A 13,122-nucleotide genomic window follows, 5' to 3' on the forward strand; every position below is an offset into this window, starting at 1 on the left:
ATGCCTATAATCCTAGCACTCTGGGAGGCCGAGACAGGTGGATCACCTGAGCTCAGGAGTTCAAGACCAATCTGAGTAAGAGTGAGACCCTGCCTTTAAAAAATAGCTAGGGGTTGTGATGGGCACCTGTAGCCCCAGCTACTTGGGAAGCTGAGGCAAGAGGATCACTTGAGTCCAAGAGTTTGAGGTTGCTGTGAACTATGAAGCCATGGCACTCTACTGAGGGTGACAAAGTAAGACTGTCTCAAAAAAAAAAAAAAAAAAAAAGAGAGAAAGAAAGAAAGAAAAAGAAGCAAGTGTAAATGGCAGGAACCTATCTGCCAGACATTTGGGTTATTATGACTATTTTCTCAGCATTTGCATGCTGATTGCTTAGAGGTTGTTTGCTTTGCACAATGAAATGTGGAAAAGAGCCAAGCTCTGGTATTTATAACATCCCATAGCAGCAATATCCCCCACCTTAAAAAAAAAATTTTTTTTTTTGCTAGGAATGAACTATCACACCATTTTTTTAAAGCAGCGGACCCTAGCTTCCTGTAGTGTGACCAGGGATGACAGAAAGGCTGTATTTTCCAGTTGTCTTTTAAATTGGCCCTTGACTAGATATCTGATGTGATCTGATTTGTATTTTGAAAACTTCCCTCTCACTGTTGTGTGTGGAACTGATGGTGGGGACAAGAATGAAAGCAGGCAGATGAGCTAATGGGCTGTTGGAGTAGTCTAGGCAAGAGAGGACGGGGTTTTGGAGGTAGGACTTCTGAGAAGAAGCTGGATTCTGGATATCTTTCAAAGGGAGAGCCAACAGGACTGTTAATAGACTACGGGGTGGGAGGCTGAGGAATGGGACAAGAAAAGAGGATTCAAGGTGGATTTGTAGGGTTTGGCTTGAACTAGTAGATGAAATTACAGAAAAAAGAAAGATGGGGGCAAGTACAAGTTTGAAAAAAATGAGAATTCTCTTTTGATCATGAAATGGACGAGGTCAAACTCCACAGGCTATGACATACCTGTTCTTAACAATCCAAATTTTCAAGTCAATCACTAAATATTCATCCATTAAAGAATAGTTTCAAGCCAGGCGAGGTATCTCACACCTATAATCCTAGCACTCTGAGAGGCCAAGGCAGGTAGATTGCTTGAGCTCAGGAATTCAAGACCAGCCTGAGCAAGAGCAAGATCCCATCTCTACTAAAAACAGCCAGGCATTGTGGTGGGTGCCTGTAGTTCCAGCTACTTGGGAGGTTGAGGCCAGAGGATTGCTCGGGTCCAGGAGTTTGAGGTTGCTGTGAGCTATGACATTATGGCACCCTACCCAGTGCACTCTGGGAAGGAGACTCTGCCTCAAAAAACAAACAAAAAAAAAATCCTAATAGGTTATAGCTAAGTGTACTTAATTTACAAAAAAAAAAAAAAAAAAGGCAATGCAAAATGATATATTTGTGCAAATAATCTTTTTTTCTATTACCAAGACATGGAGAAATCCATGTCCTGTCAGTGTTATTATTAGATCAGAATAACCAAATTCCACTTCCTCTAGAGCCATGGTTTTCAACCTGTAGGTCTCGACCCCTTTGGGGGTTGAACAACCCTTTCACAGGAGTTGCCTAAGACTATCCACATATCAGGTATTTATATTACGATTCATAACAGTAGAAAAATTACAGTTATGAAGTAGCAACAAAAATAATTTTATGGTTGGAGGTCACCACAACATGAGGAACTGTATTAAGGGGTCGTGGCATTAGGAAAGTTGAGAACCACTGCTCTAGAGAATTTCAAGGCTTAAAAATAATATATAAAAAGAAGTAAAACTCTTTTGGGGGCAAGACACGATTGTAAGAGGGGCTTTACCTAACAGATGCAATCAGTGTAACCTGGTTTCTTGTACCCTCAATGAATCCCCAACAGTAAATAAATTAAAAAAAAAAAAAAAAAGGGCGGTGCCTGTGGCTCAGCAGGTGGGGCGCTGGCGCCATATACTGAGGGTGGCAGATTCAAATCCAGCCCCAGCCAAACTACAACAAAAAAATAGCCAGGCATTGTGGCGGGTGCCTGTGGTCCCAGCTACTCGGGAAGCTGAGGCAGGAGAGTCACCTAGGCCCAGGAGTTGGAGCTTGCTGTGAGGTGTGTCACGCCATGGCACTCTACCGAGGGCAATAAGATGAGACTCTGCCTCCACAAAAAAAAAAATAATAATAATTAAAACAAAACAAAACAACAAAAAAAAAAAGAAGAAAAACTGAAATGACCACTATATTTGGAGGCCAAGCAATAAATGTAAAAGGCAAGTCCTGAGTTTTAATTATTAGCATTAGACAATTCTGAAAGATAATCTTTAGATTCTCTATAACTGGGCAAAAGTCTTCTCTGTTTTCATTAGTTAATTATTTATACAATTACCTTACATGTAGGCAAAAAATGCACTCAACTCCTTCCAAAATGAAGGCAACTCAGTCCAGGTACAGCCTCTAGTGCTTCCTTGGTTACATTCATTCATTCAACAAGCATGTAATGAATGCCTACTATGTACCAGGAACAGGGCTAGATTATGGTAACACAGTTATGAACAAGGTATCTTCCTTTCTCTATGGAACTCCAAGTCTAGATGGGTAGACAGAAAAGTGAAAACACAGGACTTCCAATTCCAGCAATCTGGCAGAATACATAACCTGAAAATGTTCTTATGATAAACACTTACAAATGCTGGCTAAAATGTAAAAAAAATGCAGAACTAAACTTGTAAGAAGAAAGAGAAATCGCCGGGGTCCAAAGTGAAGAGAGAGCTGAAAAGCAGAGTGGTGATCTAGAGAACAGACAGCACAGCTATGCTGGGACAATATAATTCCAATTATCTAAAATATTCTAAGATATACTTACTGTGGGAGGGAATCACAAAAGGCCCTGTACACCAGGAGGTGAGGGTGATTGGGCTCTACTTTGAAGGCTGGGTACCAATGACCCATCTGGCAAAGCACTAAACCAATTGGGGTCCCATCCAATTAATGTCAAGAGAATGTGGACTGGGCAAAGGATGAGAGAGGTTATAAATAGCATGATCAGTTCCATAAATGAATACTGTAGTCTCTACCTGTAGTCCCTCTTTGTTGTGTTATGGGTATTTTTTCTCTTATGGAGGCATAACTTATATACAGTAATATGCAGAAATCAGATATATTTAAAAAGTAATTATCCTTCTCTTCCCTTTTATATTCTCCTAGAATTGTGTATGATATGGGTTAGTAATGCTTAAATTTGTCGGTTTGTCCACAAGTTGCAAAATATGGAGGAAGGGCATGATAGAACCAGGAAAGAAATGGATGCCATAACTGGGTAAGTATTGTTCCCTTTTAGAAGGAGTTGGGTATATCTTTTGTTGGCAAGTGAGATAATTATATTATGTTAGGCAGAGGCATTTTAAAAATTGTATATGGTATTTTAAAAAGTGGGAAGACGTTGCTTGGCAACCCATAGCCGGAATGCAGAGGACATCTGTCGTTTTTCTGTATCAGCATTCTACCTCTTTCTTTTGGAGAACGCTCCTCCCCCACGGCACGCTGGCGTGGTGGGGCTGTCAATCACGGTTCAACGCCCTTCCCCAAAGAGGGGATGACATCCAATCCCATGTAGGCAAATTGGAACTGCTTGCTCTGGAAGAAAATTTTAATGGGAGGCAGGAGACAGAAAATTCTTAAAGCTGATTCATTCTGGAGCGATATTCTGAAGGGACTGTCTGTTCATTTCTCTAGACTATGTATCCAGAACTGCCCTGGCTCTTGTGTATCTTGATACTTGGCTGTTCAGATTGTCCTTTTTTTCTTGATGTCTGTCCTCTCATTTTGTCCCTTTTTGTTTCAGATTGTCTTTTGATTTGTGAATTTTCACATTTTCTTTTTCTTTTTTTTTCAAGGTCTGACATATTTATTACTACACCGGCTTAGTAGGGAACAGCACATAAACGAGGAGAAAACTCATTTTCCCAAGGAAGTGTGGCAAATGTCCAACTGATGACATTTTCAGCTTGATACGGTAAGGTGATGATAGTGACCGTGGTACAGCACAGCATGAGTACGTGCCATCTCATGTGCAATTCCCTGTACACCCAGCTTGCTTCTTCTCCAGTGTCTCCTCTTAGAGTTGTACCTGATTTTGTTACCGGTTTTCATTCGAATCCACTGGGGGATGGGACGATTTTGTTTTTGTTTCTTGGCCAAAAACCGCTTGAATCTGAAAGTCTTATGAGAGGACATGGCGACAAACGGGACTACTCACACTCCGAATTTTCGCATTTTTTTTTAATAAATTCCTTTATTTTTCTCTTTCTGTTGCTTGCAGCCAAAGACTTTAATTAGTAGTTAATCTCTGGGCATTAGCTCAATTAGGACGATCCCAAAGCAAAGAAGAACCAAAAATAAGATGATAGTGATCCAGCTTCTTCAACATATACATATAGCAATTTTCTTCCCAGAAATATGTCCATAGCATGTGATTTGGAAAAGGTCTCAGGAAGGGTAACAGCAATTGCTTACATGTTGTCTTCAGGACCATTACCTAAGGTATGGCCTCATAGGATTTGCACTATTAAAAAAAACTCCAGGAAATGCTGAGAGAGGATACCCAGAAAAAGTAAGGTCTAAGAGAACAGAAGTCTTCCCAAGGAGACTCTAAGGATACGCTTGCGAGATCCTCCCTGGAGTGACTCAGCTCTTAGGATTTGTAGAAACTTAACTTCCTAGGACCTAGAAACTAATGGTTATTTCTGCTTCTGTAAAAGCCAGAGCCTGCTTCTCCAGCTTGATTCAAACTGACTAATGGGAAAGGTATCTGTGGGCTGGAACTTTTTGACTGGGGATAAAAAGGAGAAGACACAGCCAGTTGGGAGCACAATCATTTTGAATTCTTCCGTGCTGGAATAAAGCCCCTCCTCTTTTAAACACGGTGTTTGGGTGTTCATTCTCTCCACTGGGCCTCATCTTCCTGCAACAATGCCACCCACATAGATATGTGAATGTGCCCTTGGTGTTAGGCAGTACAGTGACTTTTGTCTTCTGGTCAGTTCTCTTGCTGAGTTTGGCTTTTTATGCAGCCTCATGCAGCCTACTCTTTTCCTTGAATTGTCTCTCAGATGCACGGTTGAGCTTCCCTGCAATCAGGCAGGGCCTTCCCATTCCATCAGATCGGTTTGTTTGTGTCTAAATCAAACAGGAGACAGAGATCAAGATTTTGTTTTTCGGGAAGTTCCTAAGAAATCAGGGGATATACTGAATATTTGTGTATACCCTGAACTCCCAGTGTGGCTGTAGTTGGAGATGGAGCCTCTAAGGAAGTAATTAAGGTTAACTGGGGTCCTAAAAATGGGGCCATATCCAATAGATTAGTGTCTTTATAAGAGACACCAGCGGGTGGTGCCTATGGGTCAGTGAGTAGGGCACTGGCCCCATATACTGAGAGTGGCAGGTTCACACCTGGCCCCAGCCAAACTGCAACAAAAAATAGCCGGGTGGGAAGCTGAGGCAAGAGAATCGCCTAAGCCCAAGAGCTGAAAGTTGCTGTGAGCTGTGACGCTACAGCACTCTACTGAGGGTGACAAAGTGAAACTCTGTCTCTAAAAAAAAAAATAAATAAGAGAGACACCAGAAAACTCTCACACATGCACAAATATGAGGAAAGGCCATGTGAAAACAGTGAGAAGTTGGTGCTTTGCAAGCCAGGAAGTGAGCCCTCACCAGGAACCAAACTGACTGGCTCCTTGAGTTTAGGCTTTCCAGCTTTCAGAATTGTGAGAAAATATACTTCCACTGTTTAAGCCACACAGTCTCTGGCATTTTGTTATGGCAGTCCAAGCACACTAATATAGATTTAAATAGGTATGTGAAGGTGGAGAGAAAGGTGTTATGGAATTCCGTTGATTAGAAGCACTGAATTCCAAACTGTGTCCAATCTAGTCACCTTGCTAGAGGTGAAAATTAATTGACCAGATGTTTGTTGCAGGGACAGATGAATGAAAAATGTAGGAGATGCTGGAACCAACTTTTTCTGTATTTTATGCTTTCTTCATCATATAATCTATAAATGTCTTGTCATTATAACATAGTAATTATCATGCCACCACCGCTGCCCAGACACACAGGCATTAAAAAGAAATCATATAGTCATTAAAGAAATGCTAATCAAAACCACAATGAAATATATCTTCACACCTGTAGCAGGGGTCCTCAAACTGTGGCCGGTGGGCCACATGAGGCGGTGTGATTGTATTTGTTCCCATTTTGTTTTTTTACTTCAAAATAAGATATGTGCAGTGTGCATAGGAATTTGTTCATAGTTTTTTTGTTTGTTTGGTTTTGGTTTTTGGCCGGGGCTAGGTTTGAACCTGCCACCTCCGGCATGTGGGACCAGCGCCCTACTCCTTGAGCCACAGGCGGCACCCTACTCCTTGAGTCACAGGCGCCGCCCCATAGTTTTTTTTTTTAAACTATAGTCTGGCCCTCCAACAGTCTGAGGGACAGTGAACTGGCCCCCTGTTTAAAAAGTTTGAGGACCCCTGAATATAGGATGGGTATAATAAAAAATGCAGACAGTGGTTACAGCGCTAGCCACATACACCGAGGGTGGCAGGTTAGAACCTGGCCTGGGCCAGCTGGACAGCAATGACAGCTGCAACAAAAAATAGTCGGCTGTTGTGGCAGGCACCTGTAGTCCCAGCTACTTGGGAGCCTGAGGCAAGAGACTCCCTTAAGCCCAAGAGCTGGAGGTTGCTGTGAGCTGTGATTCCCCGGGCACTCTACCCAGGGCAACATAGTGAGACTCTGTCTAAATAAATAAATAAATAAATAAATAGAAGGAAAGAAGGGAGGGAGGAAAAGAGAAAGAGAAGCCGGGCATGATGGCTCACACCTATAATCCTAGCACTCTGGGATTGCTTGAGGTCAGGAGTTCAAGACCAGCCTGAAAAAGATCGAGACCCCTGTCTCTACAAATAGAAAAACTAGCTGGGTGTTGTGGTGGGTGCCTGTAGTCCCAGCTACTCAGGAGTCTAAGGCAGGAGGATTGTGTCAGCCCAGGAATCTGAAGTTGCTGTTCCATAGCACTCTAGCCTGGACAACAGAGTGACACTCTGAAGGAAGGAAGGGAGGGAGGAGGGAAGAAGGAAGGAAGGAAGGGAGGGAGGAAGGGAGGGAGAGAGGGAGGGAAATAAATCTCTCTAATCTCTGGAGACTGAGGCAAGAGGATAACTTGAGCCCAAGAGTTTGAGGTTGCTGTGAGCTATGACACCACAACACCCAACCCAGGGTGACAAAGTGAGACTCTGTCTCAAAAAAAAGTGGTGGGGGGGAGTAAACAGAGAGAGAGAGAGGAGAGAGACAGGGAGAAAGAAAGAAAATTCAGAGCGCCTATAATCCCAGCTACTTGGGAGGTTGAGGCAAGAGAATCACTTAAGCCCAAGAGTTTGAGGTTGCTGTGAGCTGTGATATGACAGCACTCTGTCTCAAAAAAAAAAAAAGAAAGAAAATTTATATCATCTGACTTTTAATTTTCTTTCCTTTTTTCCTTTTATTTATTATTATTATTTTTTTTTTTTTTAACTGAGACAGAGTCTCACTTTGTGGCCCTCAGTAGAGTGCTGTAGCATCATAGCTCACAACAACGTCCAACACTTGGGCTTAAGCCATTCTCTTGCCTCAGCCTCCCACCATAACGCCCAGCTTTTTTTTTTTGTTTGCTTTTTGTTTTTTTAGAGACAATCTCACTCTGTCACCCTCTGTAGGGTGCTGTGGCGTCACAGCTCACCAAAACCTCTAGTTCTTGGGCTTAGGCGAGTCTCTTGCCTCAGCCTCCTGAGTAGCTGGGACTACAGGCGCCCGCCACAAGGCCCAGCTATTTTTTGTCGCAGATTGGCCGGGGCCGAGTTTGAACCCACCACCCTCAGTATATGGGCCAGCGCCCTACTCACGGAGCCACGGGCACCACTCTGACTTTTTATATTATCTGTTTTTTTATTTTTTTATTTTTTGCAGTTTTTTGGACGGGGTTGGGTTTGAACCCGCCACCTCCAGCATATGGGGCCAGCGCCCTACTCCTTTGAGCCACGGGAGCTGCCCATTATCTGTTATTTTTATTTTAACCTCAGATGCAGTTAATCTTTCTCGGCACGTTATTGACATTGGTCCATGCAATTCTCCCTTTCTCCCTCCTATCTATCTATCTATCTATCTGTCTATCCATCTGTTTGTCTATCTATTTATCCCCTTTCATTCCATAGCCCACTTCCTTTCACCATCCCCATAGACACCACTATAATGTTTTCAATGTGTATCTTTGTGGTTTGTGTTCTTGCAAAATGTATATTGTTTTTTCTGCAGATATTTTAAATTTTCCTAAGTTGTTTGTTTATAACTTATTCTGTTTCTCACTTTAAAATTAACGCTTTTTGTTTGTTTGTTTGAGACAGAGTCTCACTTTGTTGCCCTTGGTAGAGTGCTGTGGCGTCATAGCTCACAGCAACCTCCAGCTCTTGGGCTTAGGTGATTCTCTTGCCTCAGCTTCCCAAGTAGCTGGGACTAGAGGTGCTCGCTACACGTCTGGCTATTTTTTTTGTTGTTGCTGTAGTTCTCATTGTTGTTTAGCAGGCCCGGGCTGGGTTCAAACCCAGCAGCCCCAGTGTATGTGGCACCCTAACCACTGAACTAAGGGCGCCGAGCCATTAACATGGTTTTTAAGTTCAAGATCTATCCATGTTATTAGGTGTATATCTAATCTATCATTCCCTATTGCTGTATAGTATTCCATTCCATGGTGTACATTCAGCAAATTTTATGTATTTACTTGTGAAATGATGAAAATACAGATCATTTCCACTCCTTCACAAATAATGCTGCCCCCTTAGGGACTCCTGTGGGAATTTCATTGAGGTATAAACTCAGGAGCTGGTTTGTTGGGTCATTTGGTTGCACATACACTAATTTGACTCTGCTCATGTAGCACTCTAGAATAGTTGCAACTGTCTTTATTTCTACCATGAAGTTCCTATTTCCCCAATAAATTCGCCATCTTTCTAATTTTTGCTATCTGATTAGATTAATTTGTATTTTTTCTGATTATAATTGAGTTTTACCATCACTAAATATACTTATTAACCTTCTGAGTTTCTTCTTCTGTATTTTGCCTACTCATATCCCTTTCCATTTCTTTGTAATTGAGGTTGCTGTATTTTTCTTGTTGTCTTTTCTAGGTCAGAGCTCAAACTATGGCTCCCAGACTAAATCTGGCCTACCTCCAATTTTTGTAAATAAAGGTGTATTAGAACACAGTCATATCCATTCACTTATTTATTGTCTATGGCTGTTTTCCTGCTACAACAGAAAAGTTGAATAGTTGTGTCAGAGACTATTTGGACCACAGAGACATACTAAAATATTTATTGTTTGTCCCTTTATAGAAAAAGTTTGTCGGGCGGCGCCTGTGGCTCAAAGTGGTAGGGCGCCGGTCCCATATGCCGGAGGTGGCAGGTTCAAACCCAGCCCTGGCCAAAACCCACAAAAAAAAAAAAAGAAAAAGAAAAAGTTTGTCAACTCTGCTGTAGACAACAATCCCTTATTGGGGGCGGCGCCTGTGGCTCAGTGAGTAGGGCGCCAGCCCCATATGCCGAGGGTGGTGGGTTCAAACCCAGCCCCGGCCAAACTGAAACCAAAAAATAGCTGGGCGTTGTGGCGGGCGCCTGTAGTCCCAGCTGCTCGGGAGGCTGAGGCAAGAGAATCGCGTAAGCCCAAGAGTTAGAGGTTGCTGTGAGCCGTGTGACGCCACTGCACTCTACCCGAGGGCGGTACAGTGAGACTCTTGTCTCTACAAAAAAAAAAAAAAAAAACAATCCCTTATTGGTAATAGACATGGCAAATATCTTTTCCCATTTTGTCATTTCTCTTTTAACTTTGTTCATGCAGTTTTTCAATGAACCAAAGACCTTGATTATAATATATTCAAATCCATTAAGTTTTACCACATTTACCAAATTATACTTTTTTAAGTTTAAAAAAATTTCTTCCTTGCCCCTAGGTTACAAAAATATCTTTCTTCAGCAGCACTTGTGGCTCAAAGAGTAGTGTGCCGGCCCCATATACTGGAGGTGGCGGATTCAAACCTGGCCCCAGCCAAAAAAAAAACTGCAAAAAAAAAAAAATCTTTCTCCTTTTTCTTCTGTTAAATGAATAGTTTTGTTTCTGTGCCAGTTTTCAATATATTGCCTTACAGTTCAAAATCTATCCTTCATTGCCTGCTTAGCAGAAATCAAGATGATCCCTTTAAAGATAGATTCTCCTTTGCCTATTGGCATGATATAAAACTTCATCAGTAGGCTTGGCGCCTGTGGCTCAAGCGGCTAAGGTGCCAGTCACATACACCTGAGCTGGCTGGTTCAAATCCAGCCCGGGCCCGCCAAACAACAATGATGGCTGCAACCAAAAAATAGCCAGGCATTGTGGCAGGCACCTGTAGTTCCAGCTACTTGGGAGGCAAAGGCAGGAGAATCCCTTGAGCCCAGGAGTTGGAGGTTGCTGTGAGCTGTGATGTCACAGCACTCTACCCAGGGCGACAGCTTGAGGCTCTATCTCAAAAAAACAAACAAACAAAAAAAAAAACTTCATCAGTAGAGGGTACTAGAGAGAGACCAGAGGAAAAAGAGGTTTTTGGTTCTCCCTCTGGGCAAGATTTTGTAGAATGCAATTTCTTACATGGCTTCTCCAGCACGCAGTAGCCAGCAGTGCTCAGTATCACCAGCTTCCCCTGGAACCCTCTTGGGTAGATTTTTAGCAAATTCCATTTTCCCACCATCCAGTGAAGAGGCCACTCCCTCTGCAATATGTTTAGATCTCAGGTCTGACAGTAAGGAGGACTCATCTTTGGGCATTCTATCTTTCCCTAGAGTTAGTGGCTGACCCTTACATCTCTGACTCACATATTCTTTAGGGTTCTATTTATTACCACCCAATCTCCTATTATTTTCATCCCTCATTATAGGTAAAGTCTGATTAAACTTTCCCTGTTCAAATTACTGTGTGGTTTCTGTCTCCCATTTGAACCCTAGAGTCGTATTGTCATTTATTTTCAGTGTACTTTTATTGTATATTAAATGTTCATATTTATACATGGGTCTATCTCTGGGATCTCTATTTTATTTTATTGGTCTCTTGGCATAATTTAATCTTTAATGTGGTAATAGGTGAAAAGTACTTAGCCATTACCTAGCACACAGTAGGTACTCATCGAATGATAGTGATAATGATCATGGTGGATCCTACCTATCTTTGCCCTCCCAGAGCACCTGTCTAAGACCAATAATCGCGGTTTAATGTAACTTTATGGGTTGGGAGAAGCAAGGCAACTCCAGTAGGGAGAGAGGCATGTTTCTCAGTTAATTTTTTTTTTTTTTTTTTGTAGAGACAGAGTCTCACTTTATGGCCCTCGGTAGAGTGCCGTAGCATCACACAGCTCACAGCAACCTCCAACTCCTGGGCTTAAGCGATTCTCTTGCCTCAGCCTCCTGAGTAGCTGGGACTACAGGCACCCGCCACAACGCCCAGCTGTTTCTCAGTTAATTTATGAATGAATAAAAATTCAGGAATGTCTGGCATTTTCTGACTTTTAGCCACTGCTTTAGCCATCACCCATAATTCACATTAAGTAGGCATTTTTTCCCATAATAATTCTGATAGATCTATAATTTTTGAATTTTCTTGGGTGTAATTAGAAACCGTAAATCTTTACAATGCAGCCTCATAGAGGAACTCTGGAAAATGCTCCAAGTATGCATAGTACTTTCTTTCTTTCTTTTTTTTTTTTTTTTTTGAGACAGAGTCTCACTATGTTGCCCTCAGTAGAGTGCCATAGCATCACAGCTCACAGCAACCTCAAACTCTTGGGCTTAAGCAATTCTCTTGCCTCAGCCTCCCAAGTAGCTAGGAATACAGGCGCCCGCCACAACACCTGGTTATTTTTTGTTGCAGTTGTTGTTGTTTAGCTGGCCCCGGGGTGGGTTTGAACCCACCAACCTTGGTGTATGGTACTTTGTTTCTTTTACATCCTTGTTCTAAAGGGGATTTTTTTCTCACAGATTAAGTGTAACTGTAAATTACACAACAAAATCTAAACAAATGGAAAAACATCTTTCATTCTTGGTAGGAGGATTAAAATGTCTAGTTTACTGAAATTAATTTATTTAATACAATTCTAGTTATAAACTTAATAACTTTTTTGAAGTGAATAAAATAATCTTTAAGTTGATGTTGTAGATAGTCACCAGAGATAAATTCCTTCCCTCCCTGATGGGGAGTTATCTTTCTCTTTGAACCTGGGCTGGGCTTAGCAACTCAATCAATAGAATGCTGACTTGCTTAATCAATAGAATGCAAAGGAAGTGTGCTTTGGGAACTTCCAAGGTTAGATCATAAGAAACATTTCAGCTTCCCTCTGTATCTCCGGGGATATTTGCTCTTGAGGCACTCCTTCTCAGAACCCAGATACCATGATGTGACACTCTGACAGTCTCATGTGAGCTTCAAGAAGACAAACCAGATCACCTTCCATGATGTGAATGAGCCACTCTGGATATCCAGCCAGCCCAGTGAAGCTTTTAGATGTCTCCAACCCCAATCATCCTCTCCCAGTCACATGAGAGACCCCAAGTGAGGATTGCCCAGCAGAGTTCAGCCAAGTCACTGGAGCATGAGCAATAATAAATTGTTGTTTTAAGCCTGGCTATTTTTAGAGTCAAGGTCTCCCTCTGGCTCAGGCTGGTCTCGAACCTGTGAGCTCAGGCACTCCACCTGCCTTGGCCTCCTAGAGTGCTAGGATTACAGGCATGAGCCACCTCTCCTGGCCCATCCTACCTTCTTTTCTAATACAAGCCCTCAACATTATGCATTTTTCCTAATGTACGTCAGGTAAGTTTGAAATAGAGTATTAAAAATAGAATATTTTTAATCATTCACTTCTTAATATTTTCTCATTTTGTATATGTCTTCTTTGATCAATTTATCAACAGTATATTTAAAATTTTCCAAACATACAGAGTATTTTAAGTTGTTACTGTTATTGTTTCCCAATTATGATGTAGACACACAATGTGGTAAG

The 13,122-nt window shown here is 41.9% G+C and overlaps 1 protein-coding gene across 1 annotated transcript; it reads right to left on the reverse strand.

Annotated features, from left to right (window-relative positions):
• Nucleotides 1–647: 647 nt before the first annotated feature.
• Nucleotides 648–5,475, reverse strand: LOC128574494 (60S ribosomal protein L39-like). The gene has a single exon (XM_053575088.1). The coding sequence runs from the start codon at nucleotides 4,245–4,247 to the stop codon at nucleotides 4,014–4,016; it is 234 nt and encodes a 77-aa protein (XP_053431063.1). The 5' UTR covers nucleotides 4,248–5,475; the 3' UTR covers nucleotides 648–4,013.
• Nucleotides 5,476–13,122: the final 7,647 nt, after the last annotated feature.

This window comes from Nycticebus coucang, chromosome 22, assembly GCF_027406575.1.
Source record: "Nycticebus coucang isolate mNycCou1 chromosome 22, mNycCou1.pri, whole genome shotgun sequence".
Taxonomy (NCBI): Eukaryota; Metazoa; Chordata; class Mammalia; order Primates; family Lorisidae; genus Nycticebus; species Nycticebus coucang.